Here is a 27,291-nt window from a genome sequence, read left to right on the forward strand (position 1 = left end):
CCCAGGTCCAAATGACTTTGTCTCAGCATCTCGACCTCCCCACCTCTAGAAGCAGAGGGAAACAGGAAGTGGCATTTACTGTCCAGATATCCCAGGGTTTTTTCTGCCATTACTTTTCCTCAGGGAGAAGGATTCCTCACGGTCTTCTACTCCAATGTGGAGGTCCTCCCATGGGAAAAAGTCCTTCATAAACCCCATGAGTCTCTCCCACAAGACACACTTCCTCAGCAGCAAAACGCTTGAGTGTGGGCAGCCCGCAGAGCCACAGACTACTTGCGGAGCAGTCACCTCCCCTGGCATGAGGCTCTCCATGGCCACAGGTCCACAACATCTTCTCCCTGATGCTCCACGGACTGCAGGTCCTCAACTGCTCCAATGGGATCCTTCATGATGGGCTGGTTCACAACTGCTCCACTGTCATCCTTCAGAGTCTGCTCCCCTGTGCTTTTCCATGGGGCGCAGGGCAACAGCTGCAGTCTCAACATGGGATGTAGGGAAAAATCTCTTCTCAGGGTACCTTCTCCCTCTCCTTCCTCCAACCTTGGTCTCTCTGATCTAGCATTATTCTTCTCTGCTGCTGCTCTCTCCCTCTCCTCATTTTGCTCTCTCCTCCCACTCTCCTCTGCCCTCCTCTTATAACTGGGAGTTTCCCCTTCTTGAATATGTTAATTGCAGAGCTTCACGTCCATGGGTTTGAACATCTTGGAGCCTGAAGAGCTTTCAGAAGCTACATGCCTGGAGCCCCATTCCCCCACTACCAATCCCAGCACATCAACCAAGAAAAATCAAGGGAAAAACCAAATGGGTCAACATTGTGATGCAATACAGATTTTATTGTAGTTCCTGGGGAGGGAGCTGGGAGAAGAACAGGGCCCTGGCCAGGGCCTTCTCTTCTTCTCCTGGCAGCGGCCACAGCGACAGCACCAGTGGGCACCCTCTGTGGGTCTCTGTCACCAGGGGACAACAAATCTTGAAGGGATGCTCAAGCAGGGCAGGAGGAAGGCAGAGCTGGGGCACAAGCAGACACGAGGCATCCACGCTCTGGAGCCCAGCAGTGCCCTTTGGTGTTGGGATGATGCAGGGATTTTTCTGGAGCTCTTCTTCATCTGTGACCGGATCTGATGTAAGGCTTAGCAGGGCCCACAGTTGCCATTGAGGTACCTGTGGCCTCGGCGCCAGCCCCCATAACCACAGCTTCCCCCAAAGCCTCCATAGCCTCCATAGCCACCATAACCTCCATAGCCACCATATCCTCCATAGCTACCATAGCCTCCGTAGCCTCCGTAGCCCCCATAGCCACCACGGCCTCCAAAAGTGCCACCATAGCCCCCTCCAACACCAGGGACTCCTGCTGAGCCAACAGCGCTGTGCTGTGGGAAGGAGCTGAGGATGGGCCCGGGCAAGGTGACCACTGAGGCCGGGGGCTGGATCACCACCGTGGAGTCGGGGCACTGCCGCACGCAGGGCTCGTTGCAGGTGTCAGCCAGAGGGGCTGGGGCAGCCACCCCACAGGAAGGGACACAGAGGCTGGAGCAGGACATCTTTCAGGCAGGCAAGGAATCCTGGAAAATGCACCAGGGATTAGGCAAGGGTGTGGGGAAGGAAGGAAGGGAGGCAGGGAGAGAACCCCAGGAGGCTTCCAAGAGCTGCACTTACCCAGTTGTTGAGGAGAGTGAAGCTGAGGAAGGTGGATAGAAGGCTGGGAAGTCTTCAGCTCTTTTATACACATCTTAGAGTGCCTGGGGCATGGGCCAAGGGGGCGGTGGTAGAACCCCCTGGTAATTATGGGATCAAGTGGACAAGTTTCATGACACTGGTTGTGATGCTAAACAATTAAGTTCTTCCTATTGGAGACACCAGTGTGCAAACATGCCCTGCAGAACGTGTGGGTGATTGGAGGAGCAAAGGGGCCAAGGAGGGGGTGGTAGAACCCCCCGGTACTTATGCAAACAGTTGGATAAGCTTCATGATGGTAACCATAAACCTCCTTAATATGGACACTGCATGCAAACGTGCCCTGGAGAGAACGCAGGTGATGGGAGGGATGGACTGTGACTTGTAATTACATGCAAGACAAGACACCTCTGTAGCACCAATAAAATTTTTCACTAATCCCCACTTTGCTTACGTAGAAGAATTCCGGGCATCTTGCAGAAGATTACTGTTCCCAACCACACCACTTTCCTTACATAGAAGAATTCCGGGCATCTTGCAGATGATTACTGTGCCCAACCACACCACACCACACTCTGTAGCAACCCAGTCATGTGCCAGTATTGCCTAGTGTGCCTGCGCATGTGTCCAGCATGGCCTTATGCAGCCTGGCTCTCTGTGGGTGCTTGTTCAGCATCTCCTGGTCCAACCTCAATATTCAGCTGAGTGGGTCCTTTAGAGAGGACTCAAGGACTACCACATGCACAGAAACATGGCCAAGAAAGTTACGAGTGTCCTGGTCCCTTTCCTGCCTTTCAGGTCCTCTGTGGACATCCCAAGTCACGGATCTCACTGCTCCCTATCCACATCCATGTTGAGCCCTGACATTTATCAGTCTCCCCTCAACACAGCAAAGACTGCTCCTGCTCTTTGCCTGGCTGTTAATCTTGGACCTCCAAATACCCCCTGTCCAGCAGGACGATGGAAATGGCCAAGGCTTAGTGAGATTCCTGATTTGTTCTCCAAAAAACTCCCCAGATTCTCACAGACACTGAGAAATGGTGGGCATTTGGGAGTCACTTTGAGCACGTGGAGTGGCTTCTCACCTTGCCCAACATCCTAGTGCCTTTATTTACCAGCTTGTAAAAGAAAGGTAATGAGAGGTGTGAAGGCTGTATGCAGGATTGTAAGGAGCTTCTGTAAGACTCTCAAATCTCTAGTACACAAACAAAGTGAGGGGATTAGTGACAGACTGGAGTTTATTGGTGCTGGGTGTTCAGCTACATCAGCAGTGCCTCGTCTTTCATGTAATGATGTGTCAAGGTTTCTTCCTCCGATCACCCACACATTCTGCAGGGCATGTTTGCACACTGGTGTCTCCAATAGGAAGAACTTAATTGTTTAGCATCACAATCAGTGTCATGAAACTTGTCCACTTGATCCCATAATTACCAGGGGGTTCTACCACCGCCCCCTTGGCCCATGCCCCAGGCACTCTAAGATGTGTATAAAAGAGCTGAAGACTTCCCAGCCTTCTATCCACCTTCCTCAGCTTCACTCTCCTCAACAACTGGGTAAGTGCAGCTCTTGGAAGCCTCCTGGGGTTCTCTCCCTGCCTCCCTTCCTTCCTTCCCCACACCCTTGCCTAATCTCTGGTGCATTTTCCAGGATTCCTTGCCTGCCTGAAAGATGTCCTGCTCCAGCCTCTGTGTTCCTTCCTGTGGGGTGGCTGCCCCAGCCCCTCTGGCTGACACCTGCAACGAGCCCTGCGTGCGGCAGTGCCCCGACTCCACGGTGGTGATCCAGCCCCCGGCTTCAGTGGTCACCTTGCCCGGGCCCATCCTCAGCTCCTTCCCACAGCACAGTGTTGTTGGCTCAGCAGGAGTCCCTGGTGTTGGAGGGGGCTATGGTGGCACTTTTGGAGGCCGTGGTGGCTATGGAGGCTACGGAGGCTATGGTAGCTATGGTGGTTATGGAGGATATGGTGGCTATGGAGGTTATGGTAGCTATGGTGGCTACGGAGGCTTTGGGGGGAGCTATGGTTATGGGGGCTGGCGCCGAGGCCACAGGTACCTCAATGGCAACTGTGGGCCCTGCTAAGCCTTACATCAGATCCGGTCACAGATGAAGAAGAGCTCCAGAAAAATCCCTGCATCATCCCAACACCAAAGGGCACTGCTGGGCTCCAGAGCGTGGATGCCTCGTGTCTGCTTGTGCCCCAGCTCTGCCTTCCTCCTGCCCTGCTTGAGCATCCCTTCAAGATTTGTTGTCCCCTGGTGACAGAGACCCACAGAGGGTGCCCACTGGTGCTGTCGCTGTGGCCGCTGCCAGGAGAAGAAGAGAAGGCCCTGGCCAGGGCCCTGTTCTTCTCCCAGCTCCCTCCCCAGGAACTACAATAAAATCTGTATTGCATCACAATGTTGACCCATTTGGTTTTTCCCTTGATTTTTCTTGGTTGATGTGCTGGGATTGGTAGTGGGGGAATGGGGCTCCAGGCATGTAGCTTCTGAAAGCTCTTCAAGCTCCAAGATGTCCAAGCCCATGGATGTGAAGCTCTGCAATTAACATATTCAAGAAGGGGAAACTCCCAGTTATAAGAGGAGGGCAGAGGAGAGTGGGAGGAGAGAGCAAAATGAGGAGAGGGAGAGAGCAGCAGCAGAGAAGAATAATGCTAGATCAGAGAGATCAAGGTTGGAGGAAGGAGAGGGAGAAGGTGCCCTGAGAAGAGATTTTTCCCTACATCCCATGTTGAGACTGCAGCATGCCAAGGTGGTCGTGGACAGGGACAATTCTGATCAAATCCATCAGGAATTTGATGTGGCAGCACACTGGGCACTGCTGGGGAGCTCAAGAAATTGTAGGTCACCCACCCACACTTCTACCCAGGTTTCCCTGCACTGATTCTCAGGCATCCATCAGGTCACGGCCCCGTGGTGTCCCCTGTGTCTGCTGAGGGCACAGCAGTGGAAGGGGGTTTTGCTGAGCCTGTTACAGCTCCTGTGGGTGGGTACTTTGGGCGTGTGTGGCAGTGTGAGCCACTCTGTGGGCTGGTGCAGGAGGAAGAGCAGCCAAGGGGCAGTGAATTCTGTGGGAAGCTCTTCTGTCAGTGCTGGGCAGAGCCCATGTCTCCAGGCTGCAGATGTTTGACACAGGAGTCCTGGTTTGGGCCAGGATAGAGCGAATTTTCTGTCTTGTCATTTTGCTTTCAGCTAAGTCTTTTGGAAGTAGATGGACTCACTGATCTTAAGTGCACATCTCTCAGTGAGTGTCTGCTTCTCGGACTGATAACGCTCCATGCTTATAGTTATGGCTGGAGAATGCTGTGCAGAACCAAGGCAACTGCTCAGTTCCTGGGAATATCCTGTGGTCCAGAGGGAGAAAAGGAGAAAGGAGGTCACACCTGCAACCCTACTTTAGGTAGGAGTGGACAAGATAAGCGACCAAAGTTGACCAAACAGAGTATTCCATCCCATACACATCATATTCAGTATAAATTTGAGGGATCACGTGTGTCAAACCCTTTCTTCCCTCTTCCTTCCTTTGGCCTTTCACCTTCATCTGTCCCTGTTTGCCTTAACATACCTGGGAGGATTCCATCCATTCCTCTGCCTGTGGTCCTGATCCATGCCAGCCTGAATCCATGTTTTCCTGCCTCCAGTTCCCAACTGCTGGTGACCCCAGGAGTCCAGCCTGGACTTTTCCAGGGCTGCCCTGCAGCCTTGGTGGTGACATGAGAGTTACTGGGGAAGTGGGGGGAAGAACATGGTATAATTTTTCTGTACATTTGTACATATACATTTTTTTTTTCCTTTTTATCATTACTGTTTCATTAAAGCTTTGTAGTTTTGTTTCCAGCCCATCAGTCTCTTTCCCTTATTCTCTCTCCTTTCTTTATCAGGGAGGGGGATTAATAAACAGCATCTGTCATTTGGTTAATTGCCAGCCCAGCTTTAAACTGTGTCAACAGGGAATGATGGAAAGAGCATCAGCTCAAGAAGTGGGGCAAGATGGGACAAAAGTGCTCCAAGGAGCAGTGGGAGATGGAGAAAAACCTCAGGGAGGAGCTGCTCACTGAGGCTATGGAGTCAAAGCGGTCAGAACAGGTAATGAAGGAAGCCTGGGGCCACAACAGCTTCGATGCCTCACCACAACCCTGCTCCTGGAAACAGTGCAGGAAAAGCTGCCCTGGGGCTGCAGGGCGATGCCTGGTGTCCTTGGCACTGCCAGCACGTGCCTCACAGCTGGGTATCATCAGCACCAGCCCATGCTGGGTGCCATGAAGCTGCCTCTACTCTCAATAAATTTGTGGGTAGGGCACAGCGTGGTGTGGTGCAACCCCCCCAGGCCCTCTCTGAAGGGCTCTAGTTACTTCCATTGCATCAGGGGCTTTGCTGGGATGGCTGCAGTAAGGCAGTACACATGTGGCCTCAGTCTCTGTAGACATGGACATGACAGGCAGCCTGCTCTCAACATTTCCATCAAGGGGACTTTCAAGGCCTAAACACCCTGCAAGGCCATGCAGATGGCCAAGGGATGTCCCTTAGTGATATCTTTAGCCCTTGTGAGACCCCCAACCCTTGCCAGAGAGGGGTGAAGGTGGACACTTAGGAGCCACACCAAGCAGGTGGGATGGCTTCAGACGCTGCTAGCATCCTGGTGCCTCTGTTTACCAGCTTGTAAAAAACAGGTAATAACAGGTGTGATGGCTGTACACAGGATTGCAAAGCACTTCTGAAAGATGCTCAAGATTTTGGTATGTAAGCAAAGTGGGGGATTTAGGGACAGATCATGTTTATTGGGGTTTCAAGTTCAGCTTCAAGTGTCCCTTGTCTTTCATGTGTCACGGACTGTTCCTCCCATCATCTCTTTCTTCTCAAGGTCATGTTTGCACGCCGTGTCCCCTATAAGGAGACATATAATTGTTTAGCATCACAATCAGTGCATGAAGCTTGTACGCTGGATTTCATGATTACCTGGGGTTTCTACCACCGCCCCCTTGGCCCATGCCCCAGGCACTCTAAGATGTGTATAAAAGAGCTGAAGACTTCCCAGCCTTCTATCCACCTTCCTCAGCTTCACTCTCCTCAACAACCGGGTAAGTGCAGCTCTTGGAAGCCTCCTGGGGTTCTCTCCCTACCTCCCTTCCTCCCTTCCCCACACCCTTGCCTAATCCCTGGTGCATTTTCCAGGATTCCTTGCCTGCCTGAAAGATGTCCTGCTCCAGCCTCTGTGTCCCTTCCTGTGGGGTGGCTGCCCCAGCCCCTCTGGCTGACACCTGCAACGAGCCCTGCGTGCGGCAGTGCCCCGACTCCACGGTGGTGATCCAGCCCCCGGCCTCAGTGGTCACCTTGCCCGGGCCCATCCTCAGCTCCTTCCCACAGCACAGCGCTGTTGGCTCAGCAGGAGTCCCTGGTGTTGGAGGGGGCTATGGTGGCACTTTTGGAGGCCGTGGTGGCTATGGGGGCTACGGAGGCTACGGAGGCTATGGTAGCTATGGAGGATATGGTGGCTATGGAGGTTATGGTGGCTATGGAGGCTATGGAGGCTTTGGGGGAAGCTGTGGTTATGGGGGCTCATACGGAGGCCACAGGTACCTCAATGGCAACTGTGGGCCCTGCTAAGCCCCAAACCTCCATGGAGCTCAGTGCTGCACCTGCCTTCTGTTTCCATAAGATGCTCCAGTTGTCTTCTCTCACCACATGCAGATCAAAGCTTTCAGTCTCTCTCTAGGCTGTGGCAAAGCTGCTACTTGAACTTTATGGTCTGTGCTTATTTGCACAGCGTACCCTTGCAAATCTTCAGCTGGTGGTTTTAAGGTTTCCAGCCCTGCCTCCAAAAGCTCCTCTCTGTCTGTGATCCATCAAAGATGTCTTCACCCTCGATGCAAATCTCTCTGCTCTGTGAAGCTCCAAGACTCTCACTGTGTGACAGGATGGAAGAACCTTTGGGGTGCAGCCCTGGGCTGTTCATCACTGCAGCCTTCTGATTTTTATGTTTCCAGTTCATTGTTTCTGTGCTGATTTGTTTCATCTGTCTATTGCATTTTCCACCCACATTAAAGAATCTGCATTGCATCAATAATTTGGTTTTTGCTTGGTTTGTATGAATTTGGTCTTCTGATTTTCCACACTGCTCAGATACATTGATAAGGAAGGCCAAGCCATGGGCTTAAATATCAGACAGCTCATGGGTGAACCAAAAGGGTTTGTGATAAGTTCAACAATTTGTGACAGGCATCCTTTTGATAGGCTACAGGACAGGTACAAACTCCTGGCCCCATTGCAAGCAACAATGGAGGAAAAAGTATCAGTTGATTTATTTATTACTTTGTGGTCATTTCCTCAAGAAGAAATATACAAGAAGAAATATACAATATGCAATTTCAAGAAGAAATATACAATTGTATATACAATATACATTTTTCCACACTACATAATCTGAGCAGTTCAAAGCACTTCTGAGACGCGCGTAACTATTCCATACAGCTACAGATGTGTTATTACTCAATTAAAAGCTTACTGCTCTGTTTAGGTGCTTCATTATTGAATAACAGTCACTTCAGAAGTACGTGTTTAGACATTTCAATATACGCTTTAGTCAGAATATGATTTTATAGCCCTCAAATTTTTCATTCAAATGTGGCTCTCCCCAAACAACCATAATCGACCTTACAATTAGTTGCTTTGCCATCTCATCGCAGAGTTCTGAGTTTTATTCTAGTCTTACCTTAATATTTCCTGCAGTGGAAGAAGCATCTATATGTGTGATATTCCATGAATTTCTAACTTTTTCTTTTAACTAGGTCCCCTGTTGGAATAGCCGAATCCATAGGGTGTTGAACAACTGAGATGTAAGCAATTATTTTATTTGTCTCCTGCTTGTGTACAATGAGACACTTAAAACTTTCCAGTTTTTGCTTTGCAACTCATTCATAACTTTACAGATTTTATTTAATAGATTTAGATAATAATAATAAAAAAATTATAACCAATACCAGCTAAATTTATAGACCTTAATACAGGCTGAAGAGCACTTTGCACTCTGCATGTGCAAGGAACGTGTCAGTAAGTAAGCGAGTGCTTTCCTGAAAGCAAAACTCCTCAGAAGCATAAAGAAAGCTCCCACCCCAAAGCTGCTGGAATGTAACTCCCAGCTTTACTCGCCAAGGCTTTCAATTAATTTTGTCCTCATATTTTGTGTTGTAGCACATCTGAGCTCTGTTCCTCTGAGGAGACTGCCCTCCAAGTGCCCCTGTGCATGTTCAAAGGACAAAAATTGCATTTACGGTACAGGTTCTAGGATTTAATAGGGCTTTCAAAGCACTTCACTGGCTGTTTTATGCCTGGACTCTGTCACAGTCTGGTACTAATAAGAGGTTACTACTGCTGCCAGTTGGGTACTTTGGTCATGAATAATAGAGTCACTTCAGACTTGCGTCAAGGGATCTCACCCTAATGACAACTGGATGATTGTGCAGCCTGGGAACTTCACACCATTTCATTGTCATTCAGATGGAGCCCTTGCAGCAGCACTTGTCCAAACCAGCACTTAATAAGGCGAATGGAAAGTGTAATTTTCTGCTCTGCAACAGGTCAGGTGTTTAATTCTAGAAGGCATCCCAAACACTGGGATGTTCACAGACATTTTAACAGCACACTAGAAAGAGGGATTTTTCTCCCAACTCCTTGGTTTATTCCCCAGTTTTTTTGGCTTTGTCTGCAGGCAGAGTTGGAATTTACACATAACTAAGATGTGGTGCAACATTTGAACGTGAACTGTGATGCTAAGGCAAATTTAAAAGATTACATTCCAGAATGTGTGACTTAGTTTTCCTACATTTAAATATTTAATACTAGACTTTAATACTAATTGTTCTAACACTAAGCTATTCATGTGTAAAGTGTTCTGCTGACATTCATGAAAGCTCCAGAGTGCAATATATCTCCATAAAACATACCAAAGAGGGGACAAAAATCTGTGTGCATCCAAGTCAGGGAAAGAAAAGCAGGGATATTTCATGATGCTATAGCATTTTTAATAAGAATAAAGCTCACAATCACAATCTAAAATAATACAGAAAGCAGATGAAGAAAGAATTGGTACAGAGATTAACTCATATCTGCAGAAAAACTCCTTGTTTCATTGGCAAGATCTTTGTTGCTACAGCTGTAGTATTTGACTATTAGTTTCCATTTTCAAACTTTTCCACTTCCTTGACATCCAATTAAACAAATCAGATGATTTACAATTTCTTTGGTATAGCTTCAAAAGCAGTTAAGACCAGTACTCTAGATGTCATTAATGTTAGCTGGGAAAAAGCTACAAATGAGTATAAAAGAGCTATAAAACCAACGGAGGATTTTAAAAGTCAGTGGAGGAAAACAATGAGAAACATTTTGGGAGAACATTGGAGAAGTTTTACAGAAACACTGAGCTCTCCAAACTACTACAGCTGTCAGCCACAGCCCCGGACTTAAAGCTACTGCAAAACTTTCCCTGAAGAGCAGCTGTGAATTTGGTAAACAGTTCTCAGTCCTCACTTCCCATTAAATCCTCCTGGATTTAGCAGGGGTAGCAGCTCCCATAGTTGTATCGAGGGGAGTAGCAAGAGGAGTAGGGGGTAGCAGTAGCAGGAACTGTAGCTATAGGAGGGGCAACAATCCTGACAACCGCACTGTACACAGTAGTTACAGCTTGGAGTAGGACAGAACTATCCAGAAATTCATACAATTCTACAAGCAAGGAGTTACTGCATTTCACAGGAGACGCTTTGGGGACCATGGTGGTGTTCAGTGAAGAGCAGAGCTCTCTGCTGCCAGCACAGCACACGGCAAGACCAAGAGTCTGCTCTGGTCTGCATCTCCTGCTGCAAAGCTGCACATCCAAATACACAGAATAACCACAAACAAAGACTATGAAAGAAGAGTTGAACTAAAAGCAGGTTATTTGAGATAGGCTGGAGACACCAAAGAAAGATCCTAAGAAGTCAGAACCATTCCTGGCTGCAGCTGCTGTCTCAGAAGGTAAAATTCATCCCGGAGTCGTAAATCGCGCTTTTGCCTTTCGTTTTCTACCTGGTTGCTACATGACCCAGTTTAGCAGGGGTAGCAGCTCCCGTAGTTGTATCTACGGGAGTAGCAAGAGGAGTAGGGGTAGCGGTAGCGGGAGCTGTAGCTGTAGCTGTAGGAGGGGTAGCAATCCTGATAACTGCACAGACTCCTGTAGCCACGGTAGTCGCAGGGGCTGCAGTCGTAGGTCTGGTAGGTGCAGGGGCTGCAGTCGTAGGTCCTATAGCTGCAGACTCTCCTGTAGTTGCAGGGAGAGTAGCAGGAGTCCTCACACTGGTTCTGGTAGCAGAAAGTCATCTTGGTGTGGTGGAGGGAGGTGAAGCTGAAAGGCAGAAGAAGAGAAGATCAGACGGGAATGAGACACCAAGGAGCAGCAGACCCTGTGTGATCCCTGCAAGAGGAGGACATGAGGGATCATCTCCGTCCAAGACTCGTCCCCAGATCTTTCTTGCCCAACTCACTCTTTTGGTTTCCCACCTCCTCCTTTCTCCATCAAGATGGTTTAAATCTTGAAGAGGGGAGGCTTAGATTACGTATTAGGAGAAAATTCTTTACTCTGACAGTGGTAAGACACAGGAACAGGTTGACAGAACACCAAGTCATCTTGGTGGCGTGGAGGGTGGCAATCCTGAAGTATCACAGGGAAGGAGAAGACTGTAAGGCCCCATACAGCAAGTACAGCTTAAATTACTGCTGCCAGCACATAGGAAGTGAAGAGGGTGCCAGCAAAGCTGGGCACGCTACCTGGCATCTGTTGTTCTATCTTGATTTTTAGTCCCTTGTTTCCCCTCTAATCCCCCATCCTCACCAGCCTTGCTGAGCTTTCCTGCACAGCCCCACTGGCTGCACCCATGCATCAGGACACGAGATGGGATTGTGGACCTGTGTCCTCCCAGAAGGGAGAAGTCAGGAAATACACCTTTGTAGCTGTACTGAGAGAAAAGACTCCAAGAGGAAAGAGGAATAGACCCATGACTGAGAGAGTTTCAAACACTCAAACATTAATGAAAATCTAGGGGGGAAAGAATGTCTTGCATAGAAAGAAGTAGTTCTGAAATATAAATAAATAATTCTTGCAAATAAATAAATTACTCTCACCAAATCACAACATTACTTCCCATTGCATTAACTTACAGCACTTGCAGATCAGTAACAGAAAATAGTATCAAATATGTATCTTTCTATTCCTTTTCTAAATCCCTTCCAACTTACCCACTCGTACAAGGAGGATATGTCAAGAGAAGCAAATACCTTATTCTCCCCAGTGTGGGTTTTTATAGAGCCCCCAGTCCCGCCCAGCATACGAAAGACATTTCTGTGCCCTGGGTCAGCTCCAATTACCAAATACATTTTGCTTCCCTCATGACTCCTTCTCATTGATATACCTGTTCTCCCCATGGTGTGTGGTTATTGGTCCGACTCTGTGACATGCAGACTACACCCTCCATGTCCCTTTCATCTCAAAACTACATAGTGCAATTAAACCCTGGTATCATTGTGCTGAATTCACTTCTTCTGCACAGCAATGACTCAACAAAAAGTGCAAAGAGAGGTGTAAATTATCAAACATGGCGTTTTTGGAAGCCCATACTCAAATTGCACTTCGGCCCGTGGAGTTTGTTGTACTTTTTTTTCCATGAAATACCTGTGGGAAGGGTGGGCTCTCCTTTTCACGTGTTTCATAAATCCAATGACACGTGAGGAGGTGTCATTGGGAAGGGATTCTTACCAATCCCTCCCAACATTTCCGGTGACTAGCAAAGGGGGAAAGACAATTTATTAGCTTTGATGTTGTCATTCAATAGGATATTGCTGTGCTGATTGATTCAGCAAGAAAATTGGCCTATAAGCATTAAAATGGTATGCATATGAGGCATTTTTAGAAAAAGAAAAAAAAAAAAACCAACTTGCAGAGGCTCAATTCTGACTCTATAAATTAAGACCTTAAATAAAGCCTAGAAACAGGAGAACCATTTTTAGAAGCTCAGTTACATAACACTGGGGCGTTTTCCAGTAACGTAGTATTAATATTCAAATAACAAATCTCTTTGTACATGGGAATCTTTAATAAGGATTAATGAAGACTTTAATATTCAAAATTTAGAGAAAGGCCCAGAACATCTGACATGCCTGTTATTATCCTACTTTTAGATGCAAGTAAACAGCAGTGTTATGAGGTGAAGGTCACAGGGCAAGACCTGTTACTGCTCACCAGGCCCCATTCCCAGGACTCAGCATTATTCACCATCATTAACAGCATTAAGTTAAACACTTCAACAGTATTAACAAGGTGTCATGTTAAAACATGTTTTAATGTGGGGGGTCTTCTAAGGAAAACTACAGTTATTACAGAGGTATGTCCCTATTTGGTTTATCTTGTTTCCTGTAACAAAGTGAATAATTTTCTGATCTAGGTATAAATAATTACCAAGCAGATTTTTAAAATCCAATTAAATTTGCCTCCCTTGTGCTGGCTCTCCAGAAGCTTCAGTTTGTAAGTTTATTTCATATAGGTTGTAAAACCTGGAAATTTCATTTATTACCATTTCTGCTTGAAAGCCTTAATTGATTTTATTTATTGATTACTACTTGCTTTTTCCTTCTCATAGAGTCGTCAATGAATCCTTGCCCTATTAAAAATATTTCCACTGTTCTTACAGAAAAAAACCCAAACAGTTTTCTTCTATGAAGACTTAGGAGGGGGCAGTTGAAGTTTGGTAAAAGTAATTGATAGAGGACAGCAGGCAAATAAATGGGATTTTCAACAAAATTACTTTCCTGTGGCACGTCACAGTATACATGTAACACATCCATGCATATCGGATTGCAATGTGGTACAGACCAGCCTTTTCCTCTGAATCAAAAACCTTTCTGGTGCTTCTGCTTTTGAGTTGGAAATAATACAAACAAGAGTAAGTACAGAGACTGCCAATATTCTGACCTAAAAATTCAATTTTGAAATAAACACAGAGTAGCAAACAAGAAATGCTTTCTAAGTATTGCTATTTCTGAAAAAAAAAAAAAAATTTAAAAATTGAAATTCTTGTTTTCTCAAACCAATCCAGAGCCATTGCAGGCTTCCTATACTGAAATTTGTCCATTCCTCCAAAGCTGGGACTGTGAACATCAATCCATTCTGCTCTCAATATCCTTCCTTCCCTTTTCTGTTATAACTCAGATTTCACCACACTAATTCCACAAATATAATTGACCCAGGAAGTTTGAACATGAAAGAAAACGCTAGTGCAATGTCATGCTTTTGGAAGCCAAGAACTGACTAATAATCACAAAGAAACAAAAACAATTACATCAACTGAAGGAATGACGTGCACAAGTAAATTTGTTTTGTGATGAATAGGAGTTTAAAGCACAGTGGGCTTGGTCAGATTAATATATATATAGGGAGGGAAATTCAAGGCTCTCTACTCGCATCTTCAGACTTACACTGTCGCTGAACTATTGGTAAGTCAGATTTATTACAATGTCTTTATTGGTGTGTAGATGCTGGGGTTTTTTCTATATTGTTGTAAAGATGGCAGTTATACTTCAAAAACAAAGGCTGTGATTTCACAGAGCCATGAAAATACTATTATTTTGTTCAAAATGGGATAGTAAGATGCTCACACACTCCTAGAAGGTTGTTTCGTCTAGCCGTGTGCTCTGAGAAATCATCTTATTTTATGATATACTTAACAATTTCTGGCTTCTTTATTTTGAAGCAGAAAACATATTACATTTTTTCAATTATTTGGGATAAAAAGCAAGTCTATACTCAACTGGTGATTAAGGCATAGAGACGGGTCCAAACAAACAAGCTGCTTTTTTTTTCAGCAGAGCATTGCTGACTTGCACAAGGGGAGGATTTCTTCTGAAGTGTTATGTCTCGGCAGTAAAGCCTGGCAGAATTCTTTCCCGAACTAGTGTCTGTTCATTTATGTTTTTTAGAGAAACATTGGACAGTGATACAGGCAACCTAATCCTAACAATATCCTCTGTAAAATGCTATCTGAATCCAGACTGCCAATCCTAAGCAACAGCAATAAGAATATTATTTTATATAATCATAGAATGGCTGAGGTTGGAAGACAAAGGTTAGAACCTTGAAGACCATCTAATTCCAACACCCTTGCCATCAACAGGGAAACCTACCACTAGATAAGGGTGCTCAAGGCCCCATCTAATCTGGCCTTGAACAATTCCAGGGACAGGGCATCCAGAGCAACCTGTTCCTGTGTCTTACCACTGTCAGAGTAAAGAATTTTCTCCTATTATGTAATCTAAGCCTTCCCTCTTCAAGATTTAAACCATCTTGATGGAGAAAGGAGGAGGTGGGAAACCAAAAGAGTGAGTTGGGCAAGAAAGATCTGGGGACGAGTCTTGGACGGAGATGATCCCTCATGTCCTCCTCTTGCAGGGATCACACAGGGTCTGCTGCTCCTTGGTGTCTCATTCACGTCTGATCTTCTCTTCTTCTGCCTTTCAGCTTCACCTCCCTCCACCACACCAAGATGACTTTCTGCTACCAGAACCAGTGTGAGGACTCCTGCTACTCTCCCTGCAACTACAGGAGAGTCTGCAGCTACAGGACCTACGACTGCAGCCCCTGCACCTACCAGACCTACGACTGCAGCCCCTGCGACTACCGTGGCTACAGGAGTCTGTGCAGTTATCAGGATTGCTACCCCTCCTACAGCTACAGCTACAGCTCCCGCTACCGCTACCCCTACTCCTCTTGCTACTCCCGTAGATACAACAACTACGGGAGCTGCTACCCCTGCTAAACTGGGTCATGTAGCAACCAGGTAGAAAACGAAAGGCAAAAGCGCGATTTACGACTCCGGGATGAATTTTACCTTCTGAGACAGCAGCTGCAGCCAGGAATGGTTCTGACTTCTTAGGATCTTTCTTTGGTGTCTCCAGCCTATCTCAAATAACCTGCTTTTAGTTCAACTCTTCTTTCATAGTCTTTGTTTGTGGTTATTCTGTGTATTTGGATGTGCAGCTTTGCAGCAGGAGATGCAGACCAGAGCAGACTCTTGGTCTTGCCGTGTGCTGTGCTGGCAGCAGAGAGCTCTGCTCTTCACTGAACACCACCATGGTCCCCAAAGCGTCTCCTGTGAAATGCAGTAACTCCTTGCTTGTAGAATTGTATGAATTTCTGGATAGTTCTGTCTTATTCCAAGCTGTAACTACTGTGTACAGTGCTTCTGATTCTCATTAAAAGATCTTGCATTGCAGTCCTGCTTTCTGTTATATTTACATTTTTCTCCTTATTATTTGACTTTACTAATTATTTACTGAACGCATGGAAGAAAAGAAAAGAAAAGGGGGGAGGCAATAGCTTTGCAAATCTGAAATTTAAGCAGCCTGTGCTATCTGAGGTGACTGAGGGTATGAAGAAAACCTCAGTTTCTGTCTCCTCCCACGTCAGTCCCAAAACCTCACACCTGCCAGTCTTTACTCTGTTCTCCATTCATCAAAATGCTGCTTGTTTCCAAAATACTTCCTTAGACATGTGAAAGCTTAAAGAACTTAAATCACTACTTTCTGACTACCCCGAGCCCAACCTATGCTACTTTTTAGGACTCTAAATGCACTAGGAGACACCAAATATCATCCTCCTTTAAAGTTCCTGCAGCTCTGAAGTATGTAACTGATACAAGAGTGCAGGGGAGCTCCCATTTACCTTTTCCCAATCAAGGTTCAAATATTGCCCTTTCTCTGCCAGAGATGACTTTGATCAGTTGGTGTCATGTGTGGGAGCTTTGAGCTTGGTCCTGCCCATCTCTGCCCTGGCCAGAATGGCTTTTGAGGAGACATCCTGCAAACATCTGCCAGCTCCCACCATCAGGAGAAGCTCTTTTCCAAATGAAGTTGAGAAGCAAGCAGATTCCAGAAAAGTGGAGGCTTCCAGGGAAATCCTTGTCTCCCACCTAATTAACCGGAGGGCACGTGATGGGGAGGGAGAGGAGTTGAAGTAAAAGTGACTGTCAGCTTGATGACAAGGAGATGAATGTAGTGGGATGATTCCCAGGCTGGATCCATCTGAAGCCCATGAGAAGGTTAAGTTTTAGAAGTGATTTCCAACAGGAAATGTCTCTCCTCCCAGTCTTCAGGACTCTGCTCTCCATCCATCAAAATCCTGCTTATTTCCAAAATAAGACATGTGAAAACTTAAAGAGCTTAAATCAGTACTTTCTGACTACACCCAGCCCAAGCTATGCTACTTTTGAGGACCCAAAATGCACTAGGAGGAAGGCAGCAGAATTACAGACATTGGTGCTGACCTTTTCCTGGTGTGTAAGACCATCAGTACAGGGATCACCATAGGATTTTTGTCCTTGTTTCATAAGTGCCACATGGGACTAGTTCCCAGCAGAAGTGAAATTGAGATGAACTTGCAGCCCTAGAGAAGCCAAGCATCAAAATGAAGTAGAACCTGAGCAATTATTCACCAGATTCTTCAACAGGTTGGCAGAGGAGGCTGAAAAACAGAAATCTGAAGAAAAAAAGCCCACAAATCCCCGGGTGAGCTGCCAAAAACATCCATCAAACCCTGCTTTGAAAATTCACCATTCTGGACTACAGAAACACACTGGGGAGTTCTGGGAAATTATTTTGGACAAATTACCCACTACCAAAAGCTTTTCATCTTAACTGAGCTGAATTCTTCGATTAAGTTTGTTTTAGAGAAAATTGTCTCATCAGATAAAACAGTCTAAAAGTACAATTCAATGTTTCCCTCAACTGGTCATGATGTGCAAATTCAGTCTCCGAAGGTATTCGGGTTTAGTTTCAAATGTAGCTCTGGATTATGCAGGAATGTGCTTTAAAAGTTTAAGAGAACTTCTCAGTTGATGCAGGATGTCGTGGACCCTCCTATTTCAGAATAACACAAGTGAAGTGGAAATGGCTTGTCTTGCAATTACTATAGTCTATTTTTTCCCTGGTTCAAAAATTGCAACTATAAATTTTGTATATAATGCCAAAAAGCACTAGAAATATCTAAAATTATGTGAAATGTCCTCCATCATTTAAAAAATGAGGTTGGACACAGCAACAAAAGTCTTTATTTTTTTTTTCACACATCACAACTTCCTTTAATATAATTGGTTTCTTCAACAACAGGGATCATTGGTCTGTTTTCATCTTCACATGGCAATGCTAATATTATTGGCTTCTTGACTCTTAAAACCTTTTAGGTCATCCTAAGTTTTAATTATCAAAATTAGATACCAGGATGGAGAGGAGAATGACAAATAATCATAAAAGAGATGATTGAGAATAAAAATTTGAGATTTCGAATATTTTTAACACTTTAAACTGCTATGCAGTCTGAGTTAAGTCAGAATTTCCTAGAGAAAAAAAAAAAAAAAAAGTTCTGTACAATTTCTATGAAACTGATTTTAGCAGAATATTCAGAATTTTTAGTTTTCAATATTATTTTTACAGCAAATCTTAGTGATGCTGCTTTTCAACATCATCTATTCCTGACTTTCTGAAGGAAGCAGAGCACAAAACACGAAGTCAAAACCCACCTTTTTTTTTCCTCAACAGATACCTCCTTGCATGACCTCCTCTGCAGTGAGCCATTCCTCATTTGCATATTAAATGATGATAATAACAGACATTCTAGAAGTGCTGTGCCTCAGAATTTATGGTATCAATGCTCTTCCAAAACAGTCATTACAGACTTACTTTAGCAATGTTTGTATTATTTAAATATTAATGGCTTGTTACTGAAAAGTTGTATAATAAACAACCCAAAGGGGAAGGGAGTCCCTGGGGTTAAGCAATGTTTCTATTTATTAAAACTTAGGTATTACAGTCATCAACCTTGCATACTGCAGACTGACAGCCATCTCTCACTGGGGATCACCACCACAAAAAATCAGAGAACTGATTTCTCCTTTCCCAGCTTAGAAAAAAACCTGTGGTGAGCAACTGACAACATTTCCCCTAATAGGATATCTTCATCCTACTACAGCCTGTGGCAAAGCAAGGGACTTTGTAGGGCACCTCAAGACTCGTAGAGTCTCCAGCCACATTCCCCACCCATCAGGAACCTGTGGTCTCCATCCTACTGGCTTTCACTCCCTAAAACACAGCTCTCCACCACAGTCTACATGGGAGATCAATGAGAAACCCAGGTTCCTTCTGCCCTGCCAGATCCTGCAGCAATATTTGCCTCAGTATTATAGATGCATACATGGATCTCATATATACATATATATATATATATATATATATAAATACATGGATCTCATATATATATATATATATATATATATATAACACATAAATACACCATGTGACATTCAAGCAGGAAAAAAAGAAAAAAAGATTTGAAGTCTTGGACACATTTCTCAGATGCTCATTTAATTGATCCTTTGCCTGGGCCTGAACTTCTCATGGTGCATGCACCAAATTATAGGCAGTAGAACCTAAAGAACCAATGGAACGTCTGTCATTAATTGCTACGGAAATGAATCAAAATGCTTGGTTGAAGCCCTAAGCACCTGGTATAATGTCTTTTTCCTCCTCACGTACTTAATATCACCCTACAGTGTGCAGTATCCACCTTCCTTGTAGGGACATAACATATAGAAACAGACTGTACCTCCCCAGCTAGGCAGGCAGTGGAGCCAGAGATGTTCTGTGTATCCTCCGGTTTTGTTCCCAGTTGCCCTGTGGGTGAATTCCCAGAAACCCAGTTGTCCTAGAAAGTTTCAAGATTAAAGAACCTCAGAGGATGTAATCACCATGTGTTCAGAGAGGAATGTGAAAATTGTCTGAAATGTGAGGGAAAACAATTATAGCAATTGGATTGGTGATGTATTCCCAAAATTTATTTTGTGACTAACAGGCACACAAAGAACTCCACGGACTTCCACAGGTCTAGGAATCCATATAAAAGTCCTCACAACCCCACAGTCCCCACATCGCTCCTCTGAGTTTACTCTCCTTCGTGAACTTGGTAAGTTCAGACCCTGTTATCCTGCTTGGGAATAAGTCCTCTAGGTCCTTTACAGGCATTCTCTGATTCTTAACAGTGGTAGAAGTCTTTTATCTTGGGTGGTTTTAATCTGTATAGCCAAAAAAAAAAAAAAAAAAAAAAAAAAAAGCCACTCTGGCTTTTTAAATGTAACAGAGATTTTCTTTCATGGTGATACTTAGCACTGAAATTTTGGCAGAACAGCATATTATGCAAAGAGGAAATGGTTTTTTGAAGGAAAGATGTTGCAATAATGACCATGGCCAGGTTTCACAAGTTGTTTTAGTCTTTCTGAAACTACTGGAGCAGCTCTGATCTGCAGTGATAGAGGATATAAACCTCAGCTCTTCACTGCACAGCCGAGAAATTTCATTATCCTTGCTAGAACTGGGGTGTGAACAAACAAGGGGTGTGAACTCATGGGACACATGAAAAGGAGCACTTTATATGCTAAGATTAAAACCAGATGAGGAGGCTGATTGTAATGAACTTGTCACGTTGTGGATGAACATTTCTGAGAAGTTTGTTAAACAGTGTATGGGATTCAGGTCAGATATTGGGACACCTACACTTACCTACCCTGAGCTGCAGACTTGGGATTGATTTCAGATGCCTGGTGCTGGGAGCTTGGGCACCAAGCACTCATGAGCAGAGACGTTTGGATGTATAACCAAAGGCCAGGTTGGAGTGGACCTGGTTGAGTGCTAGTTGTCCCTACCCATGCAGGGGGGTTGGAACAAGATGAACTTTAAGGTTTCTTCTAACCCAAACCGTTCTATGATGATTTTTTTACTATAATGATCTGCAAGCTGACCCTCCTCTACCCGAAGCCCAAAAATACAGAGTATTATGTTCACTTTTAAGAGGAGCTAAAGAATAGAATAGAAACAAGGTCTCATGGTTAAATTGAACAAGGGGGGGAGCACAGAAAGGGGCTGGTAAGATGAAAGCCAAAAATTACACCCAAAGACTGAAGGATTTACTCAACATTTCACTCCAGATCCCCCATCCTCACCGAGCCGCCACCGCTCCCGCTTCCTGCAAGCTGAACCCACCCTATATTTGCTGCTTAGTTTCAGGTTTGCCCACCTCCCTCTACCACCCCAAGATGTCCTGCTGCTCCCCCTGCTACAGCATCTGCTGCTCCCCCTGCTACAGGACCGTGTGCTGCACCCGCACCTACCCCTGCCTCTACCGCACGCAGTGCACGTACAGGCGCCGCTACAACTACAGATACTGCTACCCCTCCTGCTGTAGCTACAGCTGCTGCTACCCTTGCTGCTAAACCTAGGGGCAATAGCACTCCAAGAAGAATCCATCCCAACCTGTCAAGCGAAGATGAATGGCTGATCCCAAAGGCAACGTCTACAAAAGCACCGAGCCCCCGTGATGGTGACTGAGGTTACTGAGAACGAGGAGCTTGGGAGCTCTCTAAATAATTAATTCACTATAATTTTTTCTCTTCTCTCTGTCTGCTTCTTCCTCTCTCACTCAACCATGACTTCTCTCCTGATATTCTGCTGCATTCAAACCCGTTTAAAACTCATCAGCAAAAGGAACTACGACCTGCAGTTCATTTGAAGCTTCTTACGGTTGCTGTGTGGTGTTGAAGGACTTCTGCAAAATTAGCTTCCATGTCATCTGCATTTTCAATAACTACTCCCAGTAAGGTACTGCAGTACTGTGTAATAGAGAAGTATTACACTGTCTCTCCTTTGATCTGGATTTACAAGTCCCTGAAGGATGAACAACACAGCTTCAACAAGAAGGAATGTTCTGGATAGCAGAGTGCAGTGACTCATCTTCTGTAGCTCTTCCCAGTATCCCAAAACTATAATCTTTCTGTATCTGTGCCAACTCCTTTTCTTATTGCATAAAAAAATTCTGCATTAAAAAAAAAAAAAAAAAAAAAAAAAAAGAGTGGTTTTTTTTTTCACTCATTTTCTTTCCTCTTGCTTTGATTTACATAATTATATTGAGAGTGATGGTATCCTGAAAGGATTTTCTGTCCCTAGTGTTAGTAAACCATTTCAGACCCCTAATAAACCTGTTCTTTTCTTCCCTTCTACCTGTCAGAAATTGGAGAAATTACACAATTTCTCCCTTTTTTTAACTGGAACTATTACCAGTTTTAAGTTAACATATTTTAGTGTGATAGGGCTGTAATAGTTTTTATTATAATGGGTTTAAATGGAAAAGAATTAGTCCCAGTCCTCTAGAGAGAGAATATAAAAATATTCAAGTGAGCAGAATATTGGCCTATTCTTCAAAACCTGTTTATATTTGGGCAGATGTTCTATCACCTGATGACCCCTTCCCACCCGAGAAGCGGAACTGGGGAAAAAAAAGATTTTTGAGCTGAAATTTAAACAGATTTAATAAAACAATAATAAAAGAACTACTCCTAACCTCTTGATAGAGGAAGAGCCTCACCCCCAAAAACTTCCTAATTTACACCATAAATTATGTTTATGGTACAGAATACTTCTATTGGCCAACTTAAGTCAGATACTCTGGATTTTTCTCCTCCTGGCAAGATCAAAACTGCTCAAGACCTTAATTACTGTTGAAACCCATGTACCATGGTTGGTCATCAAGTGAAACCAAGTGTTTTGTCAACTTTGTTCTTACAGGATGAGATTCTGCAGTCTTCAAAAAAATTGCAGGCTACCTAAACAGAAAATTGAGTATGTGATTCTATACCAGCAAACTAGAACAAAACCAAACTCAAAAGTTCTTGTACCAGTCACAAATTCCAATTCAAATTTCAAATTCCAATTTAGTAAAAAAATGTCCCTGAACTGACAAAAGCAATGCATTGTCTTGCCTCAGACCTGCTGGTTGATTCATATCCACTTCTTCAAAAAAATCATTTACACTGCAAAGGACAAATTCCTCCCCGTAGCCCACCAGGAAACTTCTAGAATTTCAACCACAAGCTTTCCAGGCCCTGGAAAGCTTCCAACCTAGGTTGTTGAATGGTTCTGTAATAATACATAAAACACTATTTTCTTTCAAATTAAAAAACTGATGACTCCCAATATTTGCAATTCACTATGACCTCATCAATATCAACCAGTGATGGATCATGTCATAATCACATGACATTAGCCCAATAGCATCACTGAAGTATTTTAAATAAACCATTTAGCTGTAATACACCAAGCAAAAGCCCGGAGTTGTAGAATCATGTATAACTAGAGACAGAACTGAAGTTTCTTGTATCTAAAGAGTTCATGTTTCTCAGCCTGAGGAGGGCAAGTCCCTACAAGCAACTCCCTTAATACACAAGGTAATAAATTTTTCACCTAGTTGGTGTGATGCTGTTGGTTTTCAAGATATTCAAGCAATGCAAGTGAAAAATAAAACCAGAAATACAGTATTAATGCAGAATAATTTTTAATAGGAGAGAAAGACAGATACACGTTTAAAGACACACAGAACAGAAAATCTACATCCCCAAAGATACTGTACACCCTACCCATACCATCCATTCCAAGAAAATATTTTGTGCCAAACACAAAAGCCAGTTTACAAGGAACTGTGGTATCAAGGAGAAGAAAGCTTTACATCAAGAGAAGAGGTTGGGTGGCAAAAGAGCCAGGAGACATGGAGCAGAGGGAAAACACAATGTCACCAGGGCTTCAACAGCAGCGCAGAGCACTCGGAGCCTCTGTGGCTGCTGTCACCAGGACTCTGCAGAGCAGGTACCACTGCTGTCTCACTTCGCTGTCAATCCCTGCTTGCCAGACCTGGGCTCATCTTCATCTCAGGGAAGTTCTCGGTGGGTTTAGTAGGAGTAGCAGTTCCCGTAGCCGAACCTTTGGCCAAATCGTGAACCGGAGGGGTAGCGGCCGGAGTAGGAGCCTGGGTAGCCATAGCAGTCTCCAGAGCCATAGAAGCCCCTATAGCCACCATACTGACCCCCAGAGCCATAGTAGTCCCCATAGCCATAACTGCCTCTGTAACCATATTGACCGCTATAACCGTACCGATCCCCAGATCCATATTGGCCCCGGTAGCCATAGAGACTCCCATAGCCCCGGTAGCCACAGGGGCTCCCACAGTCGTAGCCCCGGCAGCCATGGTGGCTCCCATAATTGCAGGGAGAGTAGCAGTCATCATCGCATTGGTTGTGGTGGAAAATCATCTTTCTGCAATGGAGGCAAACCTGAAATGCAGAGACAGAGAGAAAAGCAAAAGAAATAAATTCTTCCAGTGGCAATAATAGTCTCAGAGCCCAAGTATTTCTTCATTGGCCCCATGAGACAATAGGCATAAAATTATGACCAAATTGTTCAGCTCTTTATTACATCCTATTTCTGTTCTTTTCCCATTTACCAGCCAGTTTTAAGCCATTTTATTTCTTTTCTCACTCACAGGAATTATTGATATCACTACAGAATACACAGCCCTCTTACAGCCCAAAAACCCTCTTCCTGCTGTGTCAGGATTTTGCTTACAGAATACTGTTAGGAGACAACAACCCCAGATTTCATTTAGCACATCAAGTTTGCATAGAGATCTACATTCCCAAATCCTTCAAGAAAACTCAAAGCATCCAATGTTTTCCATGATAACACATTTCAGCTTCGGGATTCATTTCTCTAAGCCCCATTTCAGTAATTTACACCAATTTTGAGCACTGGCACACATGAGAACGTGAGATCATTTGCTCTCCAGCCAAACAGACCTGAGGAGCCCCCCTCAAAATAAAAGATTTACAGAAGGACCCCCAGAGGGCCCACAGTAGGGAAACCCTCTCTAAGTCTGCTGGAGGCAGCTCTGCAGACCTAGTAACCAGTGATACTTATACATCTCTAAAATTATATAAAAATATAAATGTCCTTGCGTATATTCTGAAGCCAGGTATCAACAGGACCAGGAATGTTTCAGCCCCAGCTTTAAAAATTGAACCCACCAGCTCCTGCGCAGGCACAAGGTACAGAGAAATCTGAAACCTCAATCCTAAAATAAATTGTTCACCCCTAATTTCTAAGCCTTATGAAGAGACTAAGTGGAGAAAAGGCTTACCAAGTTCACCAGATGGAGGAAGGCAAGAGAGCTGATGAGGAGCCTAGAGCTCTCTGCGCTTTATATACAGTTTGTTTGCCTGCCTGGCTTATCTAGGACGCCCTAAGTATTCAAAAGATTTGTAGCCTTATTGGCTGGAAAACAAATTTGCAAGTACACGTCATATCTCATATTAATATAATTTTCTTCATTGTTTGGGATTATTAGTGTGTTCCCAACCTCCCATATGTCACATATATTACAGGTTTCTTTCATCTTAGCATCCTCTGGGCCAACTGCATTCCTGATAGCATTTTATTGTCTTCACTGTCAAAACTGAAGTTTATTTTTACATAATGGAAAAGCATTTATGAGTTCCCAAAGCCATTGGGTATTTAGTACATTTTTAGTAAAAAAAGGTGAAAACTTCCCTCATGTTACAAAATATCTGTTCTTCACCAGAAACTGATTCACTGTGGCACATTCTTCCTGGTCAAAATAAATTAAAAAATAGATTTGGGTATTTTATATTAAACTACACAGCAGCTTCAGGAAACAGAACGAACACAAACTACACATAAACCTTAATTTCCTCAGAGTGTTCATGGGGAATAAAAGTCATGCTGTTGCATGAACAGAAGGAATGTTTTCAGCAGAAATATGACTTCAACATTGTTTGCAGGTTAGTTCACCAGAGGGCTTGACCGTGAGTTCAGCAGAGCAAAGTTGTGAATACAAGTATGAACTTGGTCTGGAAAATAATTATAATTTATTTTGTGAGATGTACTAAACACTCTTTTTCAAGGAAATATATTAATATTTTTCTTCGCAAAGAATCAACCACTTTTATCAAATAAGGTAAAACAGTGGGGAATGATAGAGCTCACTACAGAACTCCTTGTATGACCTTCACCCAATTTCTGGTATTAATTTGAATATAAAATAAGGGTCATAATGAGCAAGCAGGATGTTGAGGCTTCCTCAGAATTTTGAATACCAAAGCACTTTGTAAGCAGTCATTAATGTTTTCAATTTGCAAAGTGTTGCAGTATTTAAATATTAATAGTTTGTCACTGAAAGACACCCCCAGACTTAATAATAAGGGTCACAAGACTCATTAAGGTCTTATGTTTCTAAATCCTAATAATCTTAATTGTTGCATATTTTACGAAAGTCAAAAAATATTTTTTGAAAAATTCTAAAAAAAGAAGAAATATTTGGAAACATTCGTAAAGCAGCTGTAAAATGTCTTCAAAATTGTCGTAGAACCTGAGACAAAAGAAAAAACAAACCAAGCTGCTGGCAAGAGATCTCCATCCATATCACCAGGCACGCACATGTAGGTCATGATGACACCAATGAGGTGCCACAAGGTTGCAGCAAACCAAAGACAAGGTCTCCCCTTCTCTCCCCTGCACGTTGCGCCAGAGATGCAGAAGCCAAGCAAATGATGTCCCTCCAAGCAGACTCTGCAACCAGTAATGGTCTCACCATGTCCCGTGATCATTCCTATCCACCCAATTACAAAGAATTCCATGTCATTTTACTGGAAATGCTCTGAGCCCATTTCTTCTTGTTTTAAGAGGAAAGAAATTCTGCAGGAGTGACGTGTGACATAACATCAGACCTGGAACATTTGAAAATCACTGACTCCAATTACACCAATTGAAGGAATAATGCACGCGACAAGATACATCGTATAACCAACACCTGAGTTTTGGAAGGTATATATATGGACCTAAAACTCTGACGCTTTATTCACTTCTCTCAAGCTACCCCTCTCTCAGAGACCGAGGTAAGTCAACCCCTGTCTCTGCTGTGTCTGAGATACATATATTTGTGTCTGTTTCTCTCTCTGTTTTTGTGTGCGTGGGCATGAATGCTTTAAGAAATCTTTTAGCATTTTGGAGCTAAGCCTAACATGGAGGAATCCCTTCACTGAAATTGTTCTTGCTCTTTCTGTACTCTTTTAATAGTTTTAAAGCCTTGAAAATTTGCAGTTTATTGACACAGTTTTGAAGTTATCTCCCACTCCGCATTATTCTCATCAGCCAATAGGAATTCCGATCTTTAGATGAAAACTTTGAGACATTTACAGCTTTAAGACATCCTGGAAGGAAAGTCTTCCATTTCATTTCATTTCCTTTCCTTCTTTGAGTTGCTATCACATTGAGTGGCATGTAGAACTACAGGAGATATGGGGATTCATGTCTTGGGCTGTTAATCTCATCTGAACTGGAGTGTTTTTCATTAATTTGTTCAAATTTAACTTCTGAGGTGGCAAAGTTCAGCCCTCCATTGGTAAGAACCGTATTTTCAATGTGTAGTCAGCCGTTTTCCAAAATTGAGGGGAAAAATACAGAAAAGTTATTCAGTATTCAGGAGAACAGAAAAATAAATGAGATGGTTAAGAAGATGCCAACACCCTGCAGGAGGGAGAGGGTGGCATTTCCTCAGGTCCATCCAAGCTTTGAGTCTTTCCTCCTGCCATCAACAACCCATCAACTCATCTCCTTTCTGGGTGTGTGTTTCAGGTTCACCTGCATCAACCAACCATGACTT

General features: G+C 44.0%; 3 protein-coding genes and 1 long non-coding RNA gene across 4 annotated transcripts; 3 read left to right on the forward strand and 1 right to left on the reverse strand.

Moving 5' to 3' along the window:
• Window positions 1-812: 812 nt before the first annotated feature.
• Window positions 813-1,763, reverse strand: LOC139787816 (claw keratin-like). Its single transcript, XM_071727147.1, has 2 exons — window positions 1,657-1,763; window positions 813-1,562 (listed from the first exon to the last, which is right to left on the reverse strand). The coding sequence occupies exon 2, from the start codon at window positions 1,539-1,541 to the stop codon at window positions 1,131-1,133; it is 411 nt and encodes a 136-aa protein (XP_071583248.1). The 5' UTR covers window positions 1,542-1,562; window positions 1,657-1,763; the 3' UTR covers window positions 813-1,130.
• A 1,363-nt stretch (window positions 1,764-3,126) lies between these two features.
• On the forward strand, window positions 3,127-4,071 carry LOC139787817 (claw keratin-like). The gene is made up of 2 exons (XM_071727148.1): window positions 3,127-3,227; window positions 3,322-4,071. The coding sequence occupies exon 2, from the start codon at window positions 3,343-3,345 to the stop codon at window positions 3,751-3,753; it is 411 nt and encodes a 136-aa protein (XP_071583249.1). The 5' UTR covers window positions 3,127-3,227; window positions 3,322-3,342; the 3' UTR covers window positions 3,754-4,071.
• A 2,738-nt stretch (window positions 4,072-6,809) lies between these two features.
• LOC139787861 (claw keratin-like) lies at window positions 6,810-7,734 on the forward strand. The gene has a single exon (XM_071727224.1). It carries the CDS (start codon window positions 6,864-6,866, stop codon window positions 7,272-7,274), a length of 411 nt encoding a protein of 136 aa, XP_071583325.1. The 5' UTR covers window positions 6,810-6,863; the 3' UTR covers window positions 7,275-7,734.
• An 11,902-nt stretch (window positions 7,735-19,636) lies between these two features.
• LOC139787920 (uncharacterized) lies at window positions 19,637-21,634 on the forward strand. Its single transcript, XR_011722726.1, has 2 exons — window positions 19,637-19,698; window positions 20,790-21,634. It is a non-coding gene; the product is annotated as an uncharacterized lncRNA (long non-coding RNA).
• Window positions 21,635-27,291: the final 5,657 nt, after the last annotated feature.

Source organism: Heliangelus exortis, chromosome 27 (genome assembly GCF_036169615.1).
Source record: "Heliangelus exortis chromosome 27, bHelExo1.hap1, whole genome shotgun sequence".
Taxonomy (NCBI): Eukaryota; Metazoa; Chordata; class Aves; order Apodiformes; family Trochilidae; genus Heliangelus; species Heliangelus exortis.

Excerpts from the sequence above, each read along its gene's own strand:
- LOC139787816 (XM_071727147.1), bottom strand. The coding sequence starts at position 1,541 with ATGTCCTGCTCCAGCCTCTGTGTCCCTTCCTGTGGGGTGGCTGCCCCA.
- LOC139787817 (XM_071727148.1), top strand. The coding sequence starts at position 3,343 with ATGTCCTGCTCCAGCCTCTGTGTTCCTTCCTGTGGGGTGGCTGCCCCA.
- LOC139787861 (XM_071727224.1), top strand. The coding sequence starts at position 6,864 with ATGTCCTGCTCCAGCCTCTGTGTCCCTTCCTGTGGGGTGGCTGCCCCA.